Source organism: Carcharodon carcharias, chromosome 12 (assembly GCF_017639515.1).
Source record: "Carcharodon carcharias isolate sCarCar2 chromosome 12, sCarCar2.pri, whole genome shotgun sequence".
Lineage (NCBI taxonomy): Eukaryota > Metazoa > Chordata > Chondrichthyes > Lamniformes > Lamnidae > Carcharodon > Carcharodon carcharias.
The window spans coordinates 631,126-652,305 of NC_054478.1; the positions used below are offsets into that span (position 1 = coordinate 631,126).

The window sequence follows — 21,180 nt, forward strand, 5'->3', positions numbered from 1 at the left end:
CTGAGATAGTAGATGCGTTGATTTTAATTTACCAAAATGCCTGAGAGACTGCAAAGGTCCCTTCAAATTGGGAAATAGTGATTGCGACTCCTCTATTCAAGAAAGGAGGGAGATAAAAACCAGCAAAGTATGGGCTAGTTAGCCTAACGTCTGTTATAGGAAAATATTGAATCTATTATTGAGGTTATAACAGGGCACTTAAAGTCTTAATGCGATCAGGTAAAGTCAATGTGGCTTCATGTTTGACTAATTTATTGGAGTTCTTTGAGAAAGTAAAAATAAGTGGATAAAAATACGAACAAGGAGGAGTAGGTCATTCAACCCCTCGAGCCTGCTCCACCATTTAATAAGATCATGGCTGATCCGATAGTAACCTGAAATCTGCATCCCACCTACCGCCGATAACCTATCACCCCCTTGTTTAACAAGAACCTATCCACCTCTGTCTTAAAAATATTCAAAGACTCTGCTTCCACCACCTTTTCAGTAGGAGTTCCAAAGAGACTCAACCCGCCGAAAAAATTCACCTCATCTGTATAAAATGGATGACCGCTTATTTTTTTTTAAACAGTGGCCCCTAGTTCTAGACCCTCCCATAAGAGGAAACATCCTCTCCACATCCATCCTGTCAAGACCCCTTGGGAGTGTATGTTTCAATCAAATTGCCTTTCACTCTGTCTCTGATCAGGTACGGGACATTCTGAAGGGGGAGGGAGAACAGCCAGAGGTCGTGGTACACATTGGTACTAACGACATAGGCAGGAAGAGTGACGAGGTCCTGCAGCGGGAGTTCAGGGAGTTAGGCAGAAAGTTAAAAAACAGGACCTCTAGGGTTGTAATCTCATGTGCCAGGTGCCAGTGAGGCTAGAAATAGGAAGATAGTGCAACTAAACATGTGGCTGAACAGATGGTGTAGGAGGGAGGGTTTCCGATATCTGGATCATTGGGATCTCTTCCGGGGCAGGTGGGACCTGTACAAGAAGGGCGGGTTGCATCTAAACCAACATCCTGGCTGCGAGGTTTGCTAGTGTCACTCAGGAGGGTTTAAACTAGTATGGCAGGGGGGGTGGGAACCAGAGCAATAGGTCAGCAGGTGAAATAAATGACTGGGAACCAGTGAATATGGCCAGTAGGACTAAGAGGAAGGGCAGGCAGGGAGAAATTACTGAACACAGTGGGACTGGGGGTCTGAAATGCATTTGTTTTAATGCGAGAAGTATAACAGGCAAGGCAGATGAGTTTAGTGCTTGGATTAGTTTTTGGGACAATGATGTTATTGCTATTACAGAGACTTGGTTGAAGGATGGACAGAATTGGCAGATAAACGTTCCAGGATTTAGATGTTTCAGGCGGGATAGAGAGGGATGTAGAAGAGGTGGGGAGTTGCACTGCTGGTTAAGGGGAATATCACAGCTGTATGACAGGAGGACACCTCGGTGGGCTCATGCAGCGAGGCAATATGGGTAGAGCTCCAGAATAGGAGGGGTGCAGTCACAATGTTGGGGGTTTACTATAGGCCTCCCAATTGCCGGCAGGAGATTGAGGAACAGTTATATAGGCAGATTTTGGAAAGATGTAAAAGCAATAGGGTTGTTGTGGTGGGTGATTTTAAATTTCCCTATATTGACTGGTAATCACTTAGTGCTAGGGAATTGGATGGTGCAGAATTTGTAAGATGCATCCAGGAGGGCTTCCTGAGACAATATGTAGATAGTCCAACTGGGGAAGGAGCAATACTGGACCTGGTATTAGGGAATGAACCTGTTGAAGTTTCAGTAGGGGAGCATTTCAGGAAAAGTGACCATAATTCAGTAAGTTTCAGGGTACTGGTGGATAATGATAACAGGAGTCCTCGGGTTAAGATGCTTAATTGGGGGAAGGCTAATTATAACAATATTAGGCAGGAACTGAGGAATCTAGACTGGAGGCGGATGTTTGAGGGCAAATCAACAACTGACGTGGGGGGCTTTCAAACGTCAGTTGATAAGAACTCAGGACTGGCATGTTCCTGCTAGGATGAAGGATAAGTATGGCAAGTTTCAGGAACCTTGGATAACGAAGGATATTGAAAGATTAGTCAAAAAGAAAAGGGGAGCATTCATAAGGGCTAGAAGGCTGGGAACAGATGAAGCTCGTGGAGAATATAAAGAAAGTAGGAAGAAACTTAAGCAAGGAGTCAGGAGGGCTAAAAGGGGTCATGAAAAGTCACTGGCACCCAGGATTAAGGAAAATCCCAAGGCCTTTTATACATATGTAAAAAGCAAGAGGGTAACCAGGGAAAGGATAGGCCCACTCAGGGACAGAGGTGGGAATCTGTGTGTGGAGCCAGAAGAAATGGGAGAGATACTAAATGAGTACTTCTCATCAGTATTCACCAAAGAGAAGAACTTAGCGGTCGATTTTTCTAGGGAAGAGTGTGTAGATAGTCTGGATCATGTGGAGATCAAAAAAGAGGTGTTAGGCGTCTTGAAGAATATTAAGGTGGAAAAGTCCCCTGGGCCAGATGGGATCTACCCCAGAGTACTGAAGGAGGCAAGGGAGGAGATTGCTGGGGCCTTGACAGAAATCTTTGTATCCTCACTGACTATGGGTAAGGTCCTAGAGGACTAGAGAATGGCCAATGTTGTTTCATTGTTTAAGAAAGGTAGCAGGGATAATCCAGGAAATTACAGGCCGGTGAGCCTACGTCAGTGGTAGGGAAGTTATTGCAGAAGATTCTTCGTGACAGGATTTACTACCAATTGGAAGGAAATGGGCGTATTAGTGAGAGGCATCATAGTTTTGTGAAGGGGAGGTAGTGTCTCACTAACTTGATCGAGTTTTTTGAGGAAGTGACAAAGATGATAGACAATGGAAGGGAAGTGGATGTTATCTACATGGATTTCAGTAAGGCCTTTGACAAGGTCCCTCATGACAGACTGGTGCAGAAGGTAAGTCAGAGGTGAGCTGGTAGGATGGATACAGAATTGGCTTGGTCATAGAAGACAGAGGGTAACAGTGGAAGGGTGCTTTTCTGAATGGAGAGCTGTGACTAGTGGAGCTCCGCTGGGACCTTTGCTGTTTGTAATATACGTAAATGATTTGGAGGAAAATGTAACTGGGCTAATTAGTAAGTTTGCAGATGACACTAAGGTTGGAGGAGTTGCAGATAGTGAAGAGGATTGTCAAAGGATACAACGGGATATAGATCAGTTGGAGACTTGGGCGGAGAAATGGTAGATGGGGTTTAATCCGGACAAATGCAAGGTAATGCATTTTGGATGGTCTAATACAGGTAGGAATTATACAGTAAATGGCAGAACCCTTAAGTGCATCGATGGGCAGAGGGATCTGGGTGTACAGGTCCACAGGTCACTGAAAGCAATGGTTAAGGTAGTCAGGAAGGCATATGGCATGCTTGCCTTCATTGGCAGGGGCATGGAGTATAAAAGCTGGGAAGTCATGCTGCAGCTGTATAGAACCTTGGTTAGGCCACACTTGGAATATTGCGTGCAATTCTGGTCATCACATTACCAGAAGGATATGAAGGCATCGGAGAGGGTGCAAAGGAGGTTTACCAGGAGGCTGCCTGGTCTGGAGGTTATTAGCTATGAGGAGAGGTTGGAGAAACTCGGATTGTTCTCACTAGAGCAAGGGAGATTGAGGGGCGACTTGATAGAAGTTTACAAAATTATGAATGGCATGGACAGAGTAGATAGTCAGAAGCTTTTTCCCAGGGTGGAAGAGTCAATTACTAGGGGACATAGATTTAAGGTGAGAAGAGAAAACTATAGAGGAAATGTGTGGGGCAAGTTTTTTTTACACAGAGAGTAGTGAGGGTCTGGAATTCGCTGCCAGAGGAGGTGGTGGAAGCAGGTACGATAGTGGTGTTTAAGAGGCAGCTTGACAAATATACAAATAGGATGGGAATAGAGGGATACGGACCCCGGAAGTGCAAAATGTTTAGTTTGACAGGCAATATGATCGGCACAGGCTTGGAGGGCCGAACAGCCTGTTCCTGTGCAGTACTTTTCTTTGTTCTTTTTTCTTCTAAACTCAAGTGAATCCAAGCCTAGCCTGTTCAGCCTCTTCTCATAAGACAACCAGCCCATGCCAGGTATTAGTCTGGTAAATCTCTGAACTGCTTCCAACACATTTACATCCTTCCTTAAATAAGGAGACCAATATTGTACATGTTGTTCCAGATGTGGTCTCACCAAAGCCCTGTACAACTGATGCATTACCTCCCTACTTTTGTATTCAATTCTCCTTGCAATAAATGATAATATTATATTAACTTTCCTAATTACTTGCTGTATTTGCATACTAGCCTTTTGTGATTCATGCACTAGGACACCCAGATCCCTCTGAATCTCAGAGCTCTGCAATCTCTCATCATTTAGATAATATGCTTCTCTTTTATTCTTCCAGGCAAAATGGACAATTTCATGTTTTCCCACATTACACTCCATCTGCCAGATCTTCTCCCATTCACTTAACCCTAACTATATCTGTTTGTAGCCTCATGTCCTCTTCACAACTTACTTTCCTATCTATCTTTGTGTTATCAGCAAATTTGGCAAAATCCCTTCATCCAAGTCATTTATATAAATTGTAAACAGCAGTGCACCCTGGGGCATGCCACCCGTTACATTTTGCCAACCTGAAAAAGGACCATTTATGCCTACAGTCTGCTTCCTGTTGGCCAGCCAATCTTCTATCCATGCCAACATTACCCCCGATACCATGAGCTTTTATTTTCTGCAATAACCTTTGATGTGGCCCCTTATCAAATGCCTTCTGGAAATTTAAGTACAGTACATCCACCAGTTCCCCTTTATCCACAGCGCATGTTACTTCCTCAAAGAACTCCAATAAGTTGGTTAAACATGATTTCCCTTTCACAAAACCATGCTGACTCTGCCTGATGACCTTGAGCTTATCCATGTGCCCTGCTATAACTTATTTAATAATAGCTAACATTTTCCCTACGACAGATGTTGAGCTAACTGGCCTGTAGTTTCCCACTTTGTCTCCCTCCCTTTTTAAATAATGGGGAACCTGTATATGTGGTGTACTTGGATTTCCAGAAGCACATGACAAGTTGCTGCATCAAAGGTTACTGAACAAAATTGGGGATCTCGTACGGGAGTTTAACAAACTGGGGACCTTATCCGGGACCGTTCGTAACAAATTGCATTGGAAACAGTACAGAGAAAGTTCATTTGGACTGATTCCTGGGATGAAGCGATTGTCATATGACAGGTTGGGCCTGTATCTATTGGAGTTTAGAAGAATGACAGGTGATCTTATTGAGACATACAAAACCCTGAGGGGTAAAAACAAAAAAACTGCGGATGCTGGAAATCCAAAACAAAAACAGAATTACCTGGAAAAACTCAGCAGGTCTGGCAGCATCGGCGGAGAAGAAAAGAGTTGACGTTTCGAGTCCTCATGACCCTTTGACAGAACTTGAGTTCGAATCCAAGAAAAAGTTGAAATATAAGCTGGTTTAAGGTGTGTGTGTGGGGGGCGGAGAGATAGAGAGATTGGGGGGGGGGGGGGGGGCGTTGTAGGGACAAACAAGCAGTGATAGAAGCAGATCATCAAAAGATGTCAACGACAATAGTACATAGAACACATAGGTGTTAAAGTTGGTGGTATTATCTAAACGAATGTGCTAATTAAGAATGGATGGTAGGGCACTCAAGGTATAGCTCTAGTGGGGGTTTTTAAAAATTTTTTTTTAAATAATGGAAATAGGTGGGAAAAGGAAAATCTTTATAATTTATTGGAAAAAAAAGGAAGGGGGAAACAGAAAGGGGGCGGGGATGGGGGAGGGAGCTCACGACCTAAAGTTGTTGAATTCAATATTCAGTCCGGAAGGCTGTAAAGTGCCTAGTCGGAAGATGAGGTGTTGTTCCTCCAGTTTGCGTTGGGCTTCACTGGAACAATGCAGCAAGCTAAGGACAGACATGTGGGCAAGAGAGCAGGGTGGAGTGTTAAAATGGCAAGCGACAGGGAGGTTTGGGTCATTCTTACGGACAGACCGCAGGTGTTCTGCAAAGCGGTCGCCCAGTTTACGTTTGGTCTCTCCAATGTAGAGGAGACCACATTGGGAGCAACGAATGCAGTAGACTAAGTTGGGGGAAATGCAAGTGAAATGCTGCTTCACTTGAAAGGAGTGTTTGGGTCCTTGGACGGTGAGGAGAGAGGAAGTGAAGGGGCAGGTGTTGCATCTTTTGCGTGGGCATGGGGTGGTGCCATAGGAGGGGGTTGAGGAGTAGGGGGTGATGGAGGAGTGGACCAGGGTGTCCCGGAGGGAGCGATCCCTACGGAATGCCGATAAGGGGGGTGAAGGGAAGATGTGTTTGGTGGTGGCATCATGCTGGAGTTGCCGGAAATGGCGGAGGATGATCCTTTGAATGCGGAGGCTGGTGGGGTTATAAGTGAGGACAAGGGGGACCCTATCATGTTTCTGGGAGGGAGGAGAAGGCGTCAGGGCGGATGTGCGGGAGATGGGCCGGACACAGTTGAGGGCCCTGTCAACGACCGTGGGTGGAAAACCTCGGTTAAGGAAGGAGGAGGACATGTCAGAGGAACTGTTTTTGAAGATAGCATCATCGGAACAGATGCGACGGAGGCGAAGGAACTGAGAGAATGGGATGGAGTCCTTACAGGAAGCAGGGTGTGAGGAGCTGTAGTCGAGATAGCTGTGGGAGTCGGTGGGTTTGTAATGGATATTGGCGGGCAGTCTATCACCAGAGATTGAGACAGAGAGGTCAAGGAAGGGAAGGGAAGTGTCAGAGATGGACCACGTGAAAACGATGGAGGGGTGGAGATTGGAAGCAAAATTAATACATTTTTCCAAGTCCCGACGAGAGCATGAAGCGGCACCGAAGTAACCATCGATGTACCGGAGAAAAGTGTTGTGGAAGGGGGCCGGAGCAGGACTGCAACAAGGAATGTTCCACATACCCCATAAAGAGACAGGCATAGCTGGGGCCCATGCGGGTACCCATAGCCACACCTTTTATTTGGAGGAAGTGAGAGGAGTTGAAGGAGAAATTGTTCAGTGTGAGAACAAGTTCAGCCAGACGGAGGAGAGTAGTGGTGGATGGGGATTGTTCGGGCCTCTGTTTGAGGAAGAAGCTAAGGGCCCTCAGACCATCCTGGTGGGGGATGGAGGTGTAGAGGGATTGGACGTCCATGGTGAAGAGGAAGCGGTTGGGGCCAGGGAACTGGAAAGTGTTGATGTGACGTAAGGTGTCAGAGGAATCACGGATGTAGGTGGGAAGGGACTGGACAAGGGGAGAGAGAAGGGAGTCAAGATAACGAGAAATGAGTTCTGTGGGGCAGGAGCAAGCTGAGACAATCGGTCTACCGGGGCAGTTCTGTTTGTGGATTTTGGGTAGGAGATAGAAGCGGGCCGTCCGAGGTTGGGCGACTATCAGGTTGGAAGCTGTGGGAGGGAGATCCCCAGAGGAGATGAGGTCAGTGACAGTCCTGGAAACAATGGCTTGATGTTCAGTGGTGGGGTCATGGTCCAGGGAGAGGTAGGAGGAAGTGTCTGCGAGTTGACGCTCAGCCTCCGCGAGGTAACCCTGAGGGGGTTTGATAGGGTGGAAGCTGAAAGGATGCTCTCCTTTGTGGAAGACTAGAACTGAGGGACATAGCTTAAAAATAAGGAATCTCCTATTTAAGATGGGGAGGAGAAATATTTTTTCTGAGGGTCATTAATCTGTGGGATTCTCATCCCGAGGCAGAGTGGAAGCTGGGTCATTGAGTATTTTTAAAGCTGAGTTATACAGATTCTTGACTGACAAGGGAGTCAAAGGATATGGAGGTAGACAGAAAAGCAGAGGTCACAATCAGATCAGTAGTGATCTTTTCAAATGGCAGAGCAGACTTGCAGGGCCAAATTGGTCTACTCCTGCTCCTAATTCATATGTTCATATGTAAGATTGTATTCTGATGCGACGTGGCGTACATAATATGGAAAAAAATCATTTTTTCTCTCCCTTATCTTTGATTTGTTTTAAAATAATGTGTGTGTTATGTTTTGATTTAAAAGAGGGAAAATCTGTTAATAGTATGTTAATTGTATTAAGGTTAAGGATATACAGGTGGAGCACATTGTCCCTATGTGCTCAAGGTACTTAATCAAAGAGTTGGTTAGGGAGGACGCAGACATTTGTAATGTTGCATTCTGTAAATTAACCGAGAACTAAGTAAAAGATTGGCATCTGGTTTCTTACTTCACCATCTTGCTTCAGAATAAATTAACACTGCTATTCTCTGGGAGGAATATACTCACTGAAGATGTAGGATATCATGATTCCTGGGATATAATGTCCAATCGCAGCCAACGCTGAGCACCCAAGACACATCTTCAGACAGAACTGAGAGAAAGTGAGGAGCATGCAAGATTCAGTCTCTGTTAAAGGAATTCTGCCCCTCAAATATATGCTGGCAGACCCTTAACGGCCCCTGACCTCAAATATACCTTCACAGCACAGATAGTGAACAGACAGTAAACTCAACTCCATGTGCCACTCAGCATCCATCCCCACTCCCCATCCCACTTGGCACTACTTGCCTCCCATTTCCCACCCATGACCTACCTTGCCTGGGTTCTGCCTCTTGTACTCCAGCACTTCCTTTAGATAGAGGTTAAAGGCCACGCAGCTCTCAGCAAGATAGTGGCAAAGCTCGGGCAGTTTGAGGAGACGAGGCCTTGTGGAATTTCCATCGCTGCATACAGAGGACAAGTGACATTACATACAAACATACAAATTAGGAGGAGGAGTAAGTCATTTGGCCCCTCAAGCCTGTTCTGTCATACAAGATTGTGGCCTCTACTTTCACCTCTACCTTCCTGCCTACCCCATACCCTTCAACTCCCTTATCAATCAAGAATCTATCTAATTCAGGCTTAAAAATATTCAAAGACCCTACCTCCGTTGCTCTCTGAGGAAAAGAATTCCAGAGTAACGGACCTCAGAAAAAAATTCTCATCTCTGTCTTAAATAGGAGATCCCATATTTTTAAACTGTGCCCTCCAGTTCGAGATTTCCCCCACAAGGAAACACAGCCTCTCAGCAGCCACCCTGTCAAGAAGCTTACATGTTTCAATAAGATCATCTCTCAGTCTTCTAAACTCCAGTGGATGCAGGGCCAGTCTTTCCTCAAAAGATGACCCCACCATCAATTGAGTGAACCTTCTCTGAAATAATTGCTTCTAATGCAATTGTGCCCTAAGTAACAAGACCAAAACTGTACATAATAATCCTGATAAGGTCTCACCAAAACCCTGTACGACAGTAGCAAAACTTCCCTCCTCTTATACTCTATTCTCTTTGCAGTAAATGATAACATTCCATATGCCTTCCTAATTTTTTAAAAAATTCATTCATGGGATATGGGTATCACTGGCTAGGTCAACACTTATTGTCCATCCCTAATTACCTTGAAGATGGTGCTGAGCTGCCTTCTTGAACCACTGCAGTCCATGTGGTGTAGGTACATCCACAGTGCTGTTAGGGAGGGAGTTCCAGGATTTTGACCCAGCGACAGTGAAGGAACGGTGATATATTTCCAAGTCAGGATGGTGAGTGACTTGGAGGGGAACTTCCAAGTGGTGGTGTTCCCTTTAGATTGGAAGGTGCTGTCTAAGGAGCCTTGGTGAATTCCTGCAGTGCATCTTGAAGATGGTACACACTGCTGCCACTGTGTTTTGGTGGTGGAGGGAGTGAATGTTTGTGGATGGGGTGCCAATCAAGCGGCTGCTTTGTCCTGGATGGTGTTGAGTCTTTTGAGTGTTGTGGGAGCTGCACTCATCCAGGCAAGTGGGGAGTATTCTATCACACTCTTGACTTGTGCCTTGTAGATAGTAGATAGGCTTTGGGGAGTCAGGAGGCAAGTTACACGTTGCAGGATTTATAGCCTCTGACCTGCTTTTGCAGCCATAGTATTTATATGGCTAGTCCAGTTCAGTTTCTGGTCAATGGTAACTTTCAGGAAGTTGATAGTGGGGGATTCAGCAACGGTAATAACATTGAACGTCAAGGGGTGATGGTTGGATTCTCTCTTGTCGGAGATGGTCATTGCCTGGCACTCGTGTGGTGCAAATGTTACTGCCATTTGTCAGCCCAAGCCCAGATATTGTCCAGGCCTTGCTGCATTTGGACATAAATTGTGAAGTTGGTACGCAGTCTATGTACCAGGACACCCAAGTCCCTTTGTACCACCAAGTTCTGCAATCTCCCTCCATTTAAATAGTATACTGCTCTTCTATTCTTCCTGCCAAAGTGGACAAGTTCATATTTTCCCACATTATACTCCACCTGCCAAATTTTTGCCCACTCGCTTAATCTGTCTATATCCCTTTGCAGACTCCTTATGTCCTCTTCACATCTTACTTTCCTATCTGTCATTGTATCATCAGCAAATTTAACAACCATACATTTGATCCCTTCGTCCAAATCAGATATAGATTGTAAATAGTTGAGGCCCCAGCACTGATCCCTGTGGCACTCGACTGGTTACATCTTGCCAATCCAAAAAAGACCCATTTAGCCGTGCTTCCTGTTAGCTAACTAATCCATGCTAATATGTTACCCCCTACACCATGAACTTTTATTTCGCATGGTAACCCTTGATGTGGCACCTTGTCAAATGCCTTCTGGAAATCAAAGTACACCACATCTACCAGTTCCCCTTTATCCACTTTTCCTGTTAGATCCTCAAGGAACTTTAATAATGGGGGAAGTTATTGCGTAGTGGTTTTAACGTTGGACCAGTGATCCAGGGACCCGTGTTCAAATCCCACCATGGCAGATGGTGGAATTTGAATTCAATAAAAATCTGGAATTAAAAGTCTAATGATGACCATGGAACCACTGTTGTAAAAACCCATCTGGTTCACTAATGTCCTTTATGGAAGGAAATCTGTTGTCCTTACCTGGCCTACATCTGATTCCAGACCTGCAATGTGGTTGACTCTTAAATGTCCTCTGAAATGGCCTAGCAAGCCACTCAGTTGTAACAAACCACTGCAAAGTCACTAAAAAAGGAATGGACCGCCGGGCATTGACCTAGGCACCACAAATCCTCCTGGGTCTCAAATTGGGAGAGCCATCACCATCCTGGGGTATGTCCTGTCCCACTGGCAGGAGAGGTGGCAGCACAATGGTATAAAGTTTGGAGGGAGTTGTCCTGGGGGTTGTCATGGGCAAGGAAACCTGCTGATTACAACGTACCGCCCTCTCTCAGCTGATGAATCAGTGCTCCTCCATGTTGAACACCACTTGGAGGAAGCAGAGGGTGGCAAGGGCACAGCATGTATTCTGCTTGGGGGACTTCAATGTCCACCACCAAGAGTGGCTTGGTAGCATCACTACTGACCGAGCACTAAATGACATAGCTGCTAGACTGGGTCTGTGACAGGTGGTGAGGGAACCAACAAAAAGGAAAAACATACTCATCCTCACCAACCTGCCTGCCGCACATGCATCCGTCCATGACAGTACCGGTAGGAGTGACCACTGCACAGTCGTTCTGGAGATGAAGTCCCACCTTCACATCAAGGACACATTGTCCATCTTAGCTCCAGGACTTCACTGTAGCAGTTCCTCAGGGTTGTGTTCTTGGCCCAACCATCTTCAACTGCTTCCTTCCATCATAAGGTCAGTGGGGATGTTTGCTGATGATTGCACAATGTTCTGCACCATTCACGACTCCTCAAATATTGAAGTAGTCCATGTGCAAATGCAGCAAGACCTGGACAATATCCAGGTTTGGGCTGACAAGTGGCAAATAACATTCGTGCCACACAAAGTGTCAGGCAATGACCATCTCCAACAAGAAAGAATCCAACCATCACCCCTTGCTGTTCAAGGACACTACCACCACTGAATCCCCTACTATCAACATTCTGGGGGCTACCATTAGCCAGTAACTGAACTGGACTAGCCATATAAATACTATGGCTACAAGATCAGATCAGAGGCTAGGAACCGTGAGATAAGTAACCCACCTCCTGACTCCCCAAAGCCTGTCCACCATCTACAAGCACAAATCAGGAGTGTGATGAAATACTCCCCACTTGCCTGGATGAGTCCAGCTCGCACATCACTCAAGAAGCTTGATTCCATCCAGGACAAAACAGCCCACTTGATTGGCACCACATCCACAAACATTAATTCCCTCCACCACCGACGCAAAGTAGCAGCAGTGTGTACCATCCACAAGATGCACTGCAGGAATTCACCAAGGCTCCTTCGACAGCACCTTCCAAACCCACGACCACTACCATCGAGAATATAACATAAGAACTAGGAGCAGGAGTAGGCAATTCAGCCCCTCGAGCCTGCCCCACCATTCAATACAACCATGGCTGAGGCTGATTTCATTTCGGCCTCAACTCAATTTTCCGCCCTCTCCCCATAACCTTTCAGCCTGTTACTAATTAAAATTCTGTCTATCTCCTCCTCAAATTTATTCAGCGTCCCAGCATCCACTGCACTCTTGAGGAATTCCACAGATTCACAACCCTTTGAGAAAAGTAAATACTCCTCATTCCCCTTAGCCTGAAACTATAGCCTCTCATTCTAGAATGCCCCACAAGGGGAAACATCCGCACATCTCCTTTGTCTATCCCCTTTAGCATCTTATATACCTCAATTAGATCTCTCATTCTTCTAAATTCTAGCGAGTATAAGCCTAAACTGCTCAATCCCTCCTCATAAGACAAGCCCCACATCTCTGGAATCAATCTAGCGAACCTCTTCTGAACCACCTCCAATGCAACTACATCCTTCAAGTAAGGGGACCAAAACTACGCACAGTACTCCAGGTGCGGTCTCACCAATGCCTTGTACAGTTGCAACAACACTTCCCTATTTTTATACTCTATTCCTTTAGCAATAGATGCCAAAATTCCATTTGCCTTCCTTATTACCTGCTGTACTTTATACTAGCTTTCAGCGATTCATGCATGAGGACACCCAGATCCCTCTGCACTGAAGCATTCTGAAGTTTCTCTCCATTTAAAATATGTCACCTTTTTATTCTTCTGACCAAAATGGATAACCTCACACTTATCCACTGTTCATATCAATTTGTAAATTTCTTACTTCTTCATTGCAAATTACTTTCCCACATATTTTGGAGTCATCTGTAAATTTAGCAATAGTGCCTTCTATCCCTGAATTCAAGTGATTAATATAGATTGTAAATAGTTGGGGCCCAAGGACCGAACTTTGTGGCATCCCACTAGCTACAGCTTGCCATCCAGAAAAAGACCCATTTATCCTGTCTGCTTTCTGTTGGTTAGCCAATCCCCCATCCAAGCTAATATATTACCCCTAACTCTGTGCATTAATGTTTTGTGTGGCACCTTATCAAAGGCCTTCTGGAAGTCCAAATATCCTACATCTACAGGATCCCCATTATCCACTTTGCTTGTCACATCTTCAAAGAACTCTAGCAAATTAGTCAAACACGATTCACTCTTCATAAAACCATGCTGGCTCTGATGGATTGCATTTTGACTTTCCAAATGCCCCATTACTACTTCCTTAATAATGGATTCCAACAATTTCCCAACAACAGATGTTAAACTAACTAGTTTCCTACATTCTGCCTCCCCCACCTTATTTGAATAAGTGCGTTATTATTAGAATTTTTCCAATCCACTTGAACCTTTCCAGAATCCAGGGAATTTTGGAATATTATTATAGCCAATGCATCCACTATCTCCACTGTCACTCCCTTTAAGACCCTAGGATGTAGGCCATCGGGTCCTGGGGACTTGTCACCCTTTAATCCCAATAGTTTGCTCGGTACTTTTTCTCTAGTGATCATGATTGTTCTACATTCCTACTTCCCTATATCCTCTTCACTACCTGTTACTATTAGGGTGGTACTAGTGTCCTCCACTGTGAAAACAGAGGCAAAATAAGACCATAAGACATAGGAGCAGAAATTAGGCCATTTGGCCCATCGAGTCTGCTCCGCCATTCAATCATGGCTGATAAGTTTCTCAACTCCATTCTCCCTCCTTCTCCCCGTAACCTTTGATCACCTTACCAATCAAGAACCTATCTATCTTGGTCTTAAATACACTCAAATCACTTGGCTTCCACAGCCTTCTGTGGCAATGAATTCCATACATTCACCACTCTCTGGCTAAACAAGTTTCTTCTCATCTCTGTTCTAAAAGGTTTTCCCTTTACTCTGATGCTGTGCCCTCAGGCCCTAGTCTCTCCTACTAATGGAAACATCTTCTCCATGTCCACTCTATCCAGGCCTTTCAGTATTCTGTAAGTTTCAATCAGATCCCCCCTCATCCTTCTAAACTCCATCCAGTATAGACCCAGAGTCCTCAAACGTTCCTCATATGTTAAGCCTTTCATTCCTGGGATCATTCTCGTGAACCTCCCCTGGACCCTCTCCAGGACCAGAACATCCTTCCTGAGATACGGGGCCCAAAATTGCTCACAATATTCTAAATGTGGTCTGACCAGTGCCTTATAAAGCCTCAGCAGCACATCCCTGCTTTTATATTCTAGTCCTCTCGAAATAAATGCCAACATTGCATTTGCCTTCCTAACTACTGACTCAACCTGCAAGTTAACCTTAAGAGAATCCTGGACTAGGACTCCCAAGTCCCTTTGCACTCCAGATTTCTGAATTCTCTCCCGATTTATAAAATAGTCTATGCCTCTATTCTTCCTACCAAAGTGCATGATCTCACACTTCCCCACGTTGTATTCCATCTGCCACTTCTTTGCCCATTCTCCTAACCTGTCCAAATCCTTCTGCAGCCTCCCCGCCTCCTCAATACTACCTGTCCCTCCACCTATCTTTGTATCATCTGCAAATTTAGCCAGGATGCTCTCAGTTCCTTCATCTAGATCATTAATGTATAAAGTGAAAAGTTGTGGTCCCAATACCGACCCCTGCGGAACTCCACTAGTCACCGGCCATCATCCTGAGAAGGACCCACTTATCCCCCAACTCTGCCTCCTGCCAGACAGCCAATCTTCTATCCATGCTAGCACCTTGCCTCTAACACCATGGGCTCTTATCTTACTGAGCAGCCCCCCATGCGGCACTTTGTCAAAGGCCTTCTGGAAGACCAAGTAGATAACATTCATTGGCTCTCCTTTGTCTAACCTACTCGTTACCTCCTCAAAGAATTCTAACAGATTTGTCAGGCATGACCTGCCCTTGCTGAAACCATGCTGACTTTGCCCCATTTTACCACGCACTTCCAAGTATTCTGAAATCTCATCCGTAATAATGGACTCTAAAATCTTACCAAAGACCGAGGTCAGCTAATCGGCCTGTAATTTCCCATCTTTTGCTTCACTCCCTTCTTAAACAGGGGGGTTACATTAGCGATTTTCCAGTCCCCTGGGACCCTTCCTGACTCAAGTGATTCCTGAAAGATCACCTCTAACGCCTCCACTATCTGTTCAGCTATCTCCTTGAGAACTCTGGGGTGTAATCCATCTGGTCCGGGTGATTTATCCACCTTCAGACCTTTCAGTTTTCCTAGCACCTTCTCCTTGGCCACCATACTCACCTCTGCCCCCCGACTCTCTTGAACTTTGGGGATGTCACTCATGTCTTCCACTTTGAAGACTGATGCAAAGTAACAACTCAGATCCTCCCCCATTTCTTTGTTCCCCACTACTACTTCTCCAGCATCATTTTCCAGCAGCCCAATGTCCACTCTTGCTTCTCTCTTACCCTTTATATATCTAAAAAAACTCTTGCAATCTTCTTTTATATTACTGGCTAGTTTACCCTCATATTTAATCTTCTCCCTCCTTATTTCTTTTTTAGTTGTCCTCTGTTGGTCTTTGTAGGCTTCCCAATCCCCTGGTTCCCCACTGCTCTTCGCCGCATTGAATGCTTTCTCTTTAGCTTTTATGCTGTCCCTGACTTCCCTTGTCAGCCATGGTTGCCTCGCCCTCCCTTTAGTATGCTTCTTCTTCCTTGGGATGAATTTTTGCTGTGTCTCCCAAATTATTCCCAGAAACTCCTGCCATTGCTGTTCCACTGTCTTTCCTGCTCGGCACATCTCCCAGTTAATTCTGGCCAGCTCCTCCCTCATGCCTCTGTAGTTGCCTTTATTCAACTGTAATACCGTTACCCTGCAATTTGAGAGGAAGAAGCTGGAATCAGATGTAAGTTCTATCATATTATGGTCACTTCCTCCTAAGGGTTCCTTCACCTTAAGGCCCCTTATCAAATGTGCCTCATTACATGTCACTAAATCTAGAATTGCATGTTCCCTAGTGGGCTCCACTACAAGCTGCTTCAAAAAGCCATCTCTTAGATATTCCACAAATTCCTTTTCTTGGGATCCACTACCAACCTGATTTTCCCAGTATACCTGCATTTTGAAATCCCCCATAATCACTGTAACCTTGCCTTTCTTACACGCCTTTTCTATCTCCTGGTGTATCTTGTGCCCCACATCCTGACTACTGTTCGGAGGCCTGTACATAACTCCCATTATGGTTTTTTTACCTTTGCGGTTCCTCAACTCTACCCACACAGATTCTACATCATCTGACCCTACGTCATTTCTTGCTATCGATTTAATTTCATTTCTTACTAACAAAGCAACCCTTCCCCCTCTGCCAACCTGCCTATCTTTTCGATAGGATGTATATCCTTGGATATTTAGCTCCCAGTCCTGATCCCCTTGCAGCCATGTCTCTGCAATGCCCACCACATCATGCCTGCCAATTTCAATCTGCGCCGCAAGCTCATTTACCTTATTTCATATACTGCGTGCATTCAGATACAACACCTTCAGTCCTGTATTTCCCATCCCCCTTCTCATTGTCGTCCCTTTATCTGATGTGCTTGAAGTTAGATTCCTAGCCCTTTCCAAACACTCTGTCCTATTTTGTGTTCTGGAGAACTTAATAGCCTCTCCTGGGCTCTCCTTTCTTTTCAGTTTTTTCATAATTTTCCATGAAGTTGAATCCACCCCCCCACACGCTAACCTGCTTTGTTTCCCATTAGTCATACTTCCTGGAGTTTTACCCTTCCCTTCCCCCCAACTTTCTAGTTTAAAGTCCTGTTGACCACCCTATTTACCCTTTTCACTAGAACATTGGTCCCAGATCGGTTCAGGTGGAGACCCTCCCAATGGTACAGATCCCTCCTGTTCCAATACTGATGCCAGTGCCCCACAAAATGGAACCCCTCTTTCCCACACCACTCCTTTAGCCACGTGTTTACTTCCCTTATTCTCATGTCCCTATGCCAATTTGCACATGGCTCGGGTAGTAATCTGGAGATTATAACCCTTGAGGACCTGTTCTTTAATTTAGTTCCTAGTTCCTGATAATACCCAAACAGGTCCTCTTTCCTAGTCTTACCTATGTTATTTGTCCTGACATGGACCACAACAACTGGATCCTCCCACTCCCTCTCAAATATCCTCTCAAGTCCGTCAGAGATGTCCTTTACCTTGGCACCGGGCAGGCAACATACCATGCGGGACTCTTGATCCTGCTTACAAAGGATGCTATCAATTCCCCTAATTATAGAATCCCCTACAACTACCACTTGTCTTTTTGCTCCCCCCTCTTGAATGGCCTCCTGTGCCACGGTGCCGTGGTCAGCTGGCTCATCCTCCCTACAGCCCTCTTCCTCATCCACACAGGAAGCAAGTACCTCGTACCTGTTGGACAAGGTCAAGAGCTGAGGTCCTCTGTTCCTGAACACCGGATCCCTCTACCTGCCTCACTTGCAGTCACACCCTGCTGACCCTGACCACTGACCGGACTTGAGGTACTTAATCTACTGGGTGTGACCGCCTCCTGAAACAAAGCGTCCAGGTAACTCTCCCCCTCCCGGATGTGCCGCAGCATCCGGAGCTCGGACTCCAGCTCATCAATTCTGAGCCAGAGTTCCTCCAGTAATCAGCACTTGCTGCAGATGTGATCACTGGGGCTCACAATGGGATTGCCAGCTCCCACATCATACGGGTACAGCACATCACCTGCCCAACCACCTCGACTTAGATAATTAATTAATTAGCTTTGCAGAGTTTTTTTTAAATTTGGTGCAGATTTCCTACCAACCAATAAGGTCACAGCTTTCCTGTGATGACACTTTTTCAGTTTTTGGCTTCAGTTACTCTGTGTCCTGAGGTCACCACTCTGGTGCTTCACCCTCCGAGTCTGCTCCCTAGAGACAAGGCCACGAATCTCCGAGGTAAGCTAGATTTATACTCACCGCTCCGGTGCTCCTCCCTCCGAGTCTGCTCCCAGGATTACTCACCAATCAGCTGCTTTTTCTTTAAAATCCACTTTCAGAAGAGTGTCCCTCGCAGGTCTGGTGCACTCCTGAAGCACTGCCTCTTCCTCTCTCTTTTTTAGGTTTGAGGAAGAGGGAGGGATGGAAACACTACAGCAATGTAATGTTTGGGCTATACCGTTCTTTGACAGTGGGTCCTCCTCAAATCCCTCCTGAGTCGTGGTGGCTGTGATGACTTCTCCCAGAATGCTTCAGTCACTTCTCACCAGCGCCCTCTGTTGGATGCCCTTCCTCCTGTTGCGTGCACGAGTCCTTCTCCTTGGTTCCCTCCTGAGTCGCAGTGGTGTGATGACTTCTCCCAGAATGCTTCAGTCACTTCTCACCAGCGCCCTCTGGTGTATCTATTGGAGAATTATTGGAGAAGGACAAGGGCAGGAGATAAATGGCAACTCCACCACCTGGAAGTTCCCCTTCAAGTCACTCGCCATCCTGACTTGGAAATGTATCACCATTCCTTCACTGTCGCTGGGTCAAAATCCTGGAACTCCCTCCCTAAAAGTGCTATGGCCGTGCCTACACCACTTGGACTGCAGCGGTTCCAAGAAGGCAGCTCACCACCAGGATGGGAAATAAATGCTGGCAAAGCCAGCAACGTCCACATCCCATGAAAGAATAAAATAACAGATACAGGAAATCACCTACACTGACTCCCGGCACTCTGGGTGGAGGACTTAATGTCCATCACCATGAGCGGCTCGGTAGCACCATTACTGACTGAGCTGGCCGAGTCTTCGAGGACATAGCTGCTAGACTGGGTCTGCGGCAGGTGGTGAGGGAATAAACAAGAGGGTAAGAGGTTGACCTCACCAACCTGCCTGACGCAGATGCAATCATCCACGACAGTATCTGTGCGGTGATCACACCCACCGTCTTTGTGAAGACAAAGTCACGCCTTCACATTGAGGATACCCTCCATCGTGTTGTGTGGCACTACCACTGTGCTAAATGGGATAGATTTTGAACAGATCTAGCAACTCAAGACTGGGCATCCATGAGGCGCTGTGGGCCATCAGCAGCAGCAGAATTGTACTCAACCACACAATCTGTAACCTCATAGCCTAGCATATCCCCCCCACTCTACCATTACCATCAAGCCAGGGGATCAACCCTGGTTCAATGAAGAACGCAGAAGGGCATGCCAGGAACAGCAACAGCAGGCATACCTAAAAATGAGGTGTCAAACTGGTGAAGGTACAACACAGGACTACTTGTGTGCCAAACAGCATAAGCAGCAAGTGATAGACAGGGCTAAGCGATCCCACAACTAACGGATCAGATATAAGCTCTGCAGTCCTGCCACATCCAGTTGTGAATGGTGATGGACAATAAAACAACTCACTGGAGGAGACAGCTCCACAAATATCCCCATTCTCAATGATGGAGGAACCCAGCACAGCAGTGCACAAGATAAGGCTGAGTGGATGAAACATCTTGGCCGCCTCTTCCCCAGAATCACAGGTGCCAGTCTTCAGCCAATTCAATTCACTCCACATGATATCAAGAAAAGGCTGAAGGCACTGGATACTGCAAAGGATATGGGTCCTGATAATATTCCGACGATAGTATCGAAGATTTGTGCTCCAGAACTTGCCGCACCCCAAGCCAAGCTGTTCCATTACAGCTACAACACTGGCATCTACCCGGCTATGTGGAAAATTGCCCAGGTATGTCCTGTATACAAAAAGCAGGGCAGATCCAACCCGGACAATTACCGCCCCATCAGTCTACTCTTGATCATCAGTAAAGTGATGGAAGGGGTTATCAACAATGCTATCAAGCAGCACTTGTTTAGCAATAACCTGCTCACTGACGCTCAGTTTGGGTTCCACCAGGGCCACTCAGCTTCTGCCCTCATTACAGCCTTGGCTCGAAGCTGGACAAAACAGCTGAACTCCCGAGGTGAGGTGAGTGTGGCATCAAGGAGCCCGAGCAAAACTGGAGTCAATGGGAATCAGGGGGAAAACTCTCCACTGGTGGAGTCATACCACGAAGAAAGGAATATGGTTGTGGGAGGTCTGTCATCCCACGTCCAGGGCATCACTGCAGGAGTTCCTCAGGGTAGTGTGCTCAGCCCAACCATCTTCAGCTGCCTCAATGACCTTCCTTCCATCATAAGGTCAGAAGTAACACAGAAACTAGGAACAGGAATAGGCCATTCAGCCCTTCGAGCCTACTCCGCCATTTATTATCATCCAACTCAATAGCCTGCTCCTGCTTTCTCCCCATACCCTTTGATCCCTTTCACCCTAAGAGCTATATCTAACTCCTTCTTGAAAATACGCAATGTGTTGGTCTCAACTACTTTGTGGTAACGAATTCCACAGGCTCACTACTCTCTGGGTGAAGAAATTTCTCCACATCTCAGTCCTAAATGGTCTACCCTATATCCTCAGACTGTGACCCCTGGTTCTGGACTCCCCCACCATCGGGAACATCTTTCTGCATCTACACTGTCTAATGCAGTTAGAATTTTATAGGTTTCTATAAGATCCCCTCTCATTCTTCAGAACTCCAGCGAATATAATCCTAACCGACTCAATCTCTCCTCACGTCAGTCCCACCATCCCAGGAATCAGTCGGGTAAACCTTCACTGTGCTCCCTCTATAGCAAGTACATCCTTCCTCAGATAAGGAGACCAAAATTGCACACAACATTCCAGGTGTGGTCTCACCAAGGCCCTGTACAATTGCAGCAAGACATCCCTGTTCCTGTACTCGAATCCTCTGGCTATGAAGGCCAACATACCATTTGCCTTCTTTACCACCTGCTGCACCTACATGCTTACCTTCAGTGATTGGTGTACGAGGACACCCAGGTCTCACTGCACATTCCCCTCTCTCAATTTATTT

At 46.0% G+C, this 21,180-nt stretch overlaps 1 protein-coding gene across 2 annotated transcripts in view; it reads right to left on the minus strand.

The window, feature by feature from the left end:
* retreg2 (reticulophagy regulator family member 2) overlaps positions 1-21,180 on the minus strand; it is a 71,750-nt gene that overhangs the window by 43,284 nt on the left and 7,286 nt on the right. Inside the window, exons 4-5 of one of the 2 annotated variants that reach the window (XM_041200495.1) lie at positions 8,604-8,733; positions 8,297-8,381 (exon numbers count right to left, since the gene is read on the minus strand). In XM_041200495.1, coding sequence (XP_041056429.1) covers positions 8,297-8,381; positions 8,604-8,733 — 215 coding nt within the window. The remainder of the gene's footprint in view (positions 1-8,296; positions 8,382-8,603; positions 8,734-21,180) is intronic. The other variant, XM_041200493.1, reaches the window with a different exon arrangement.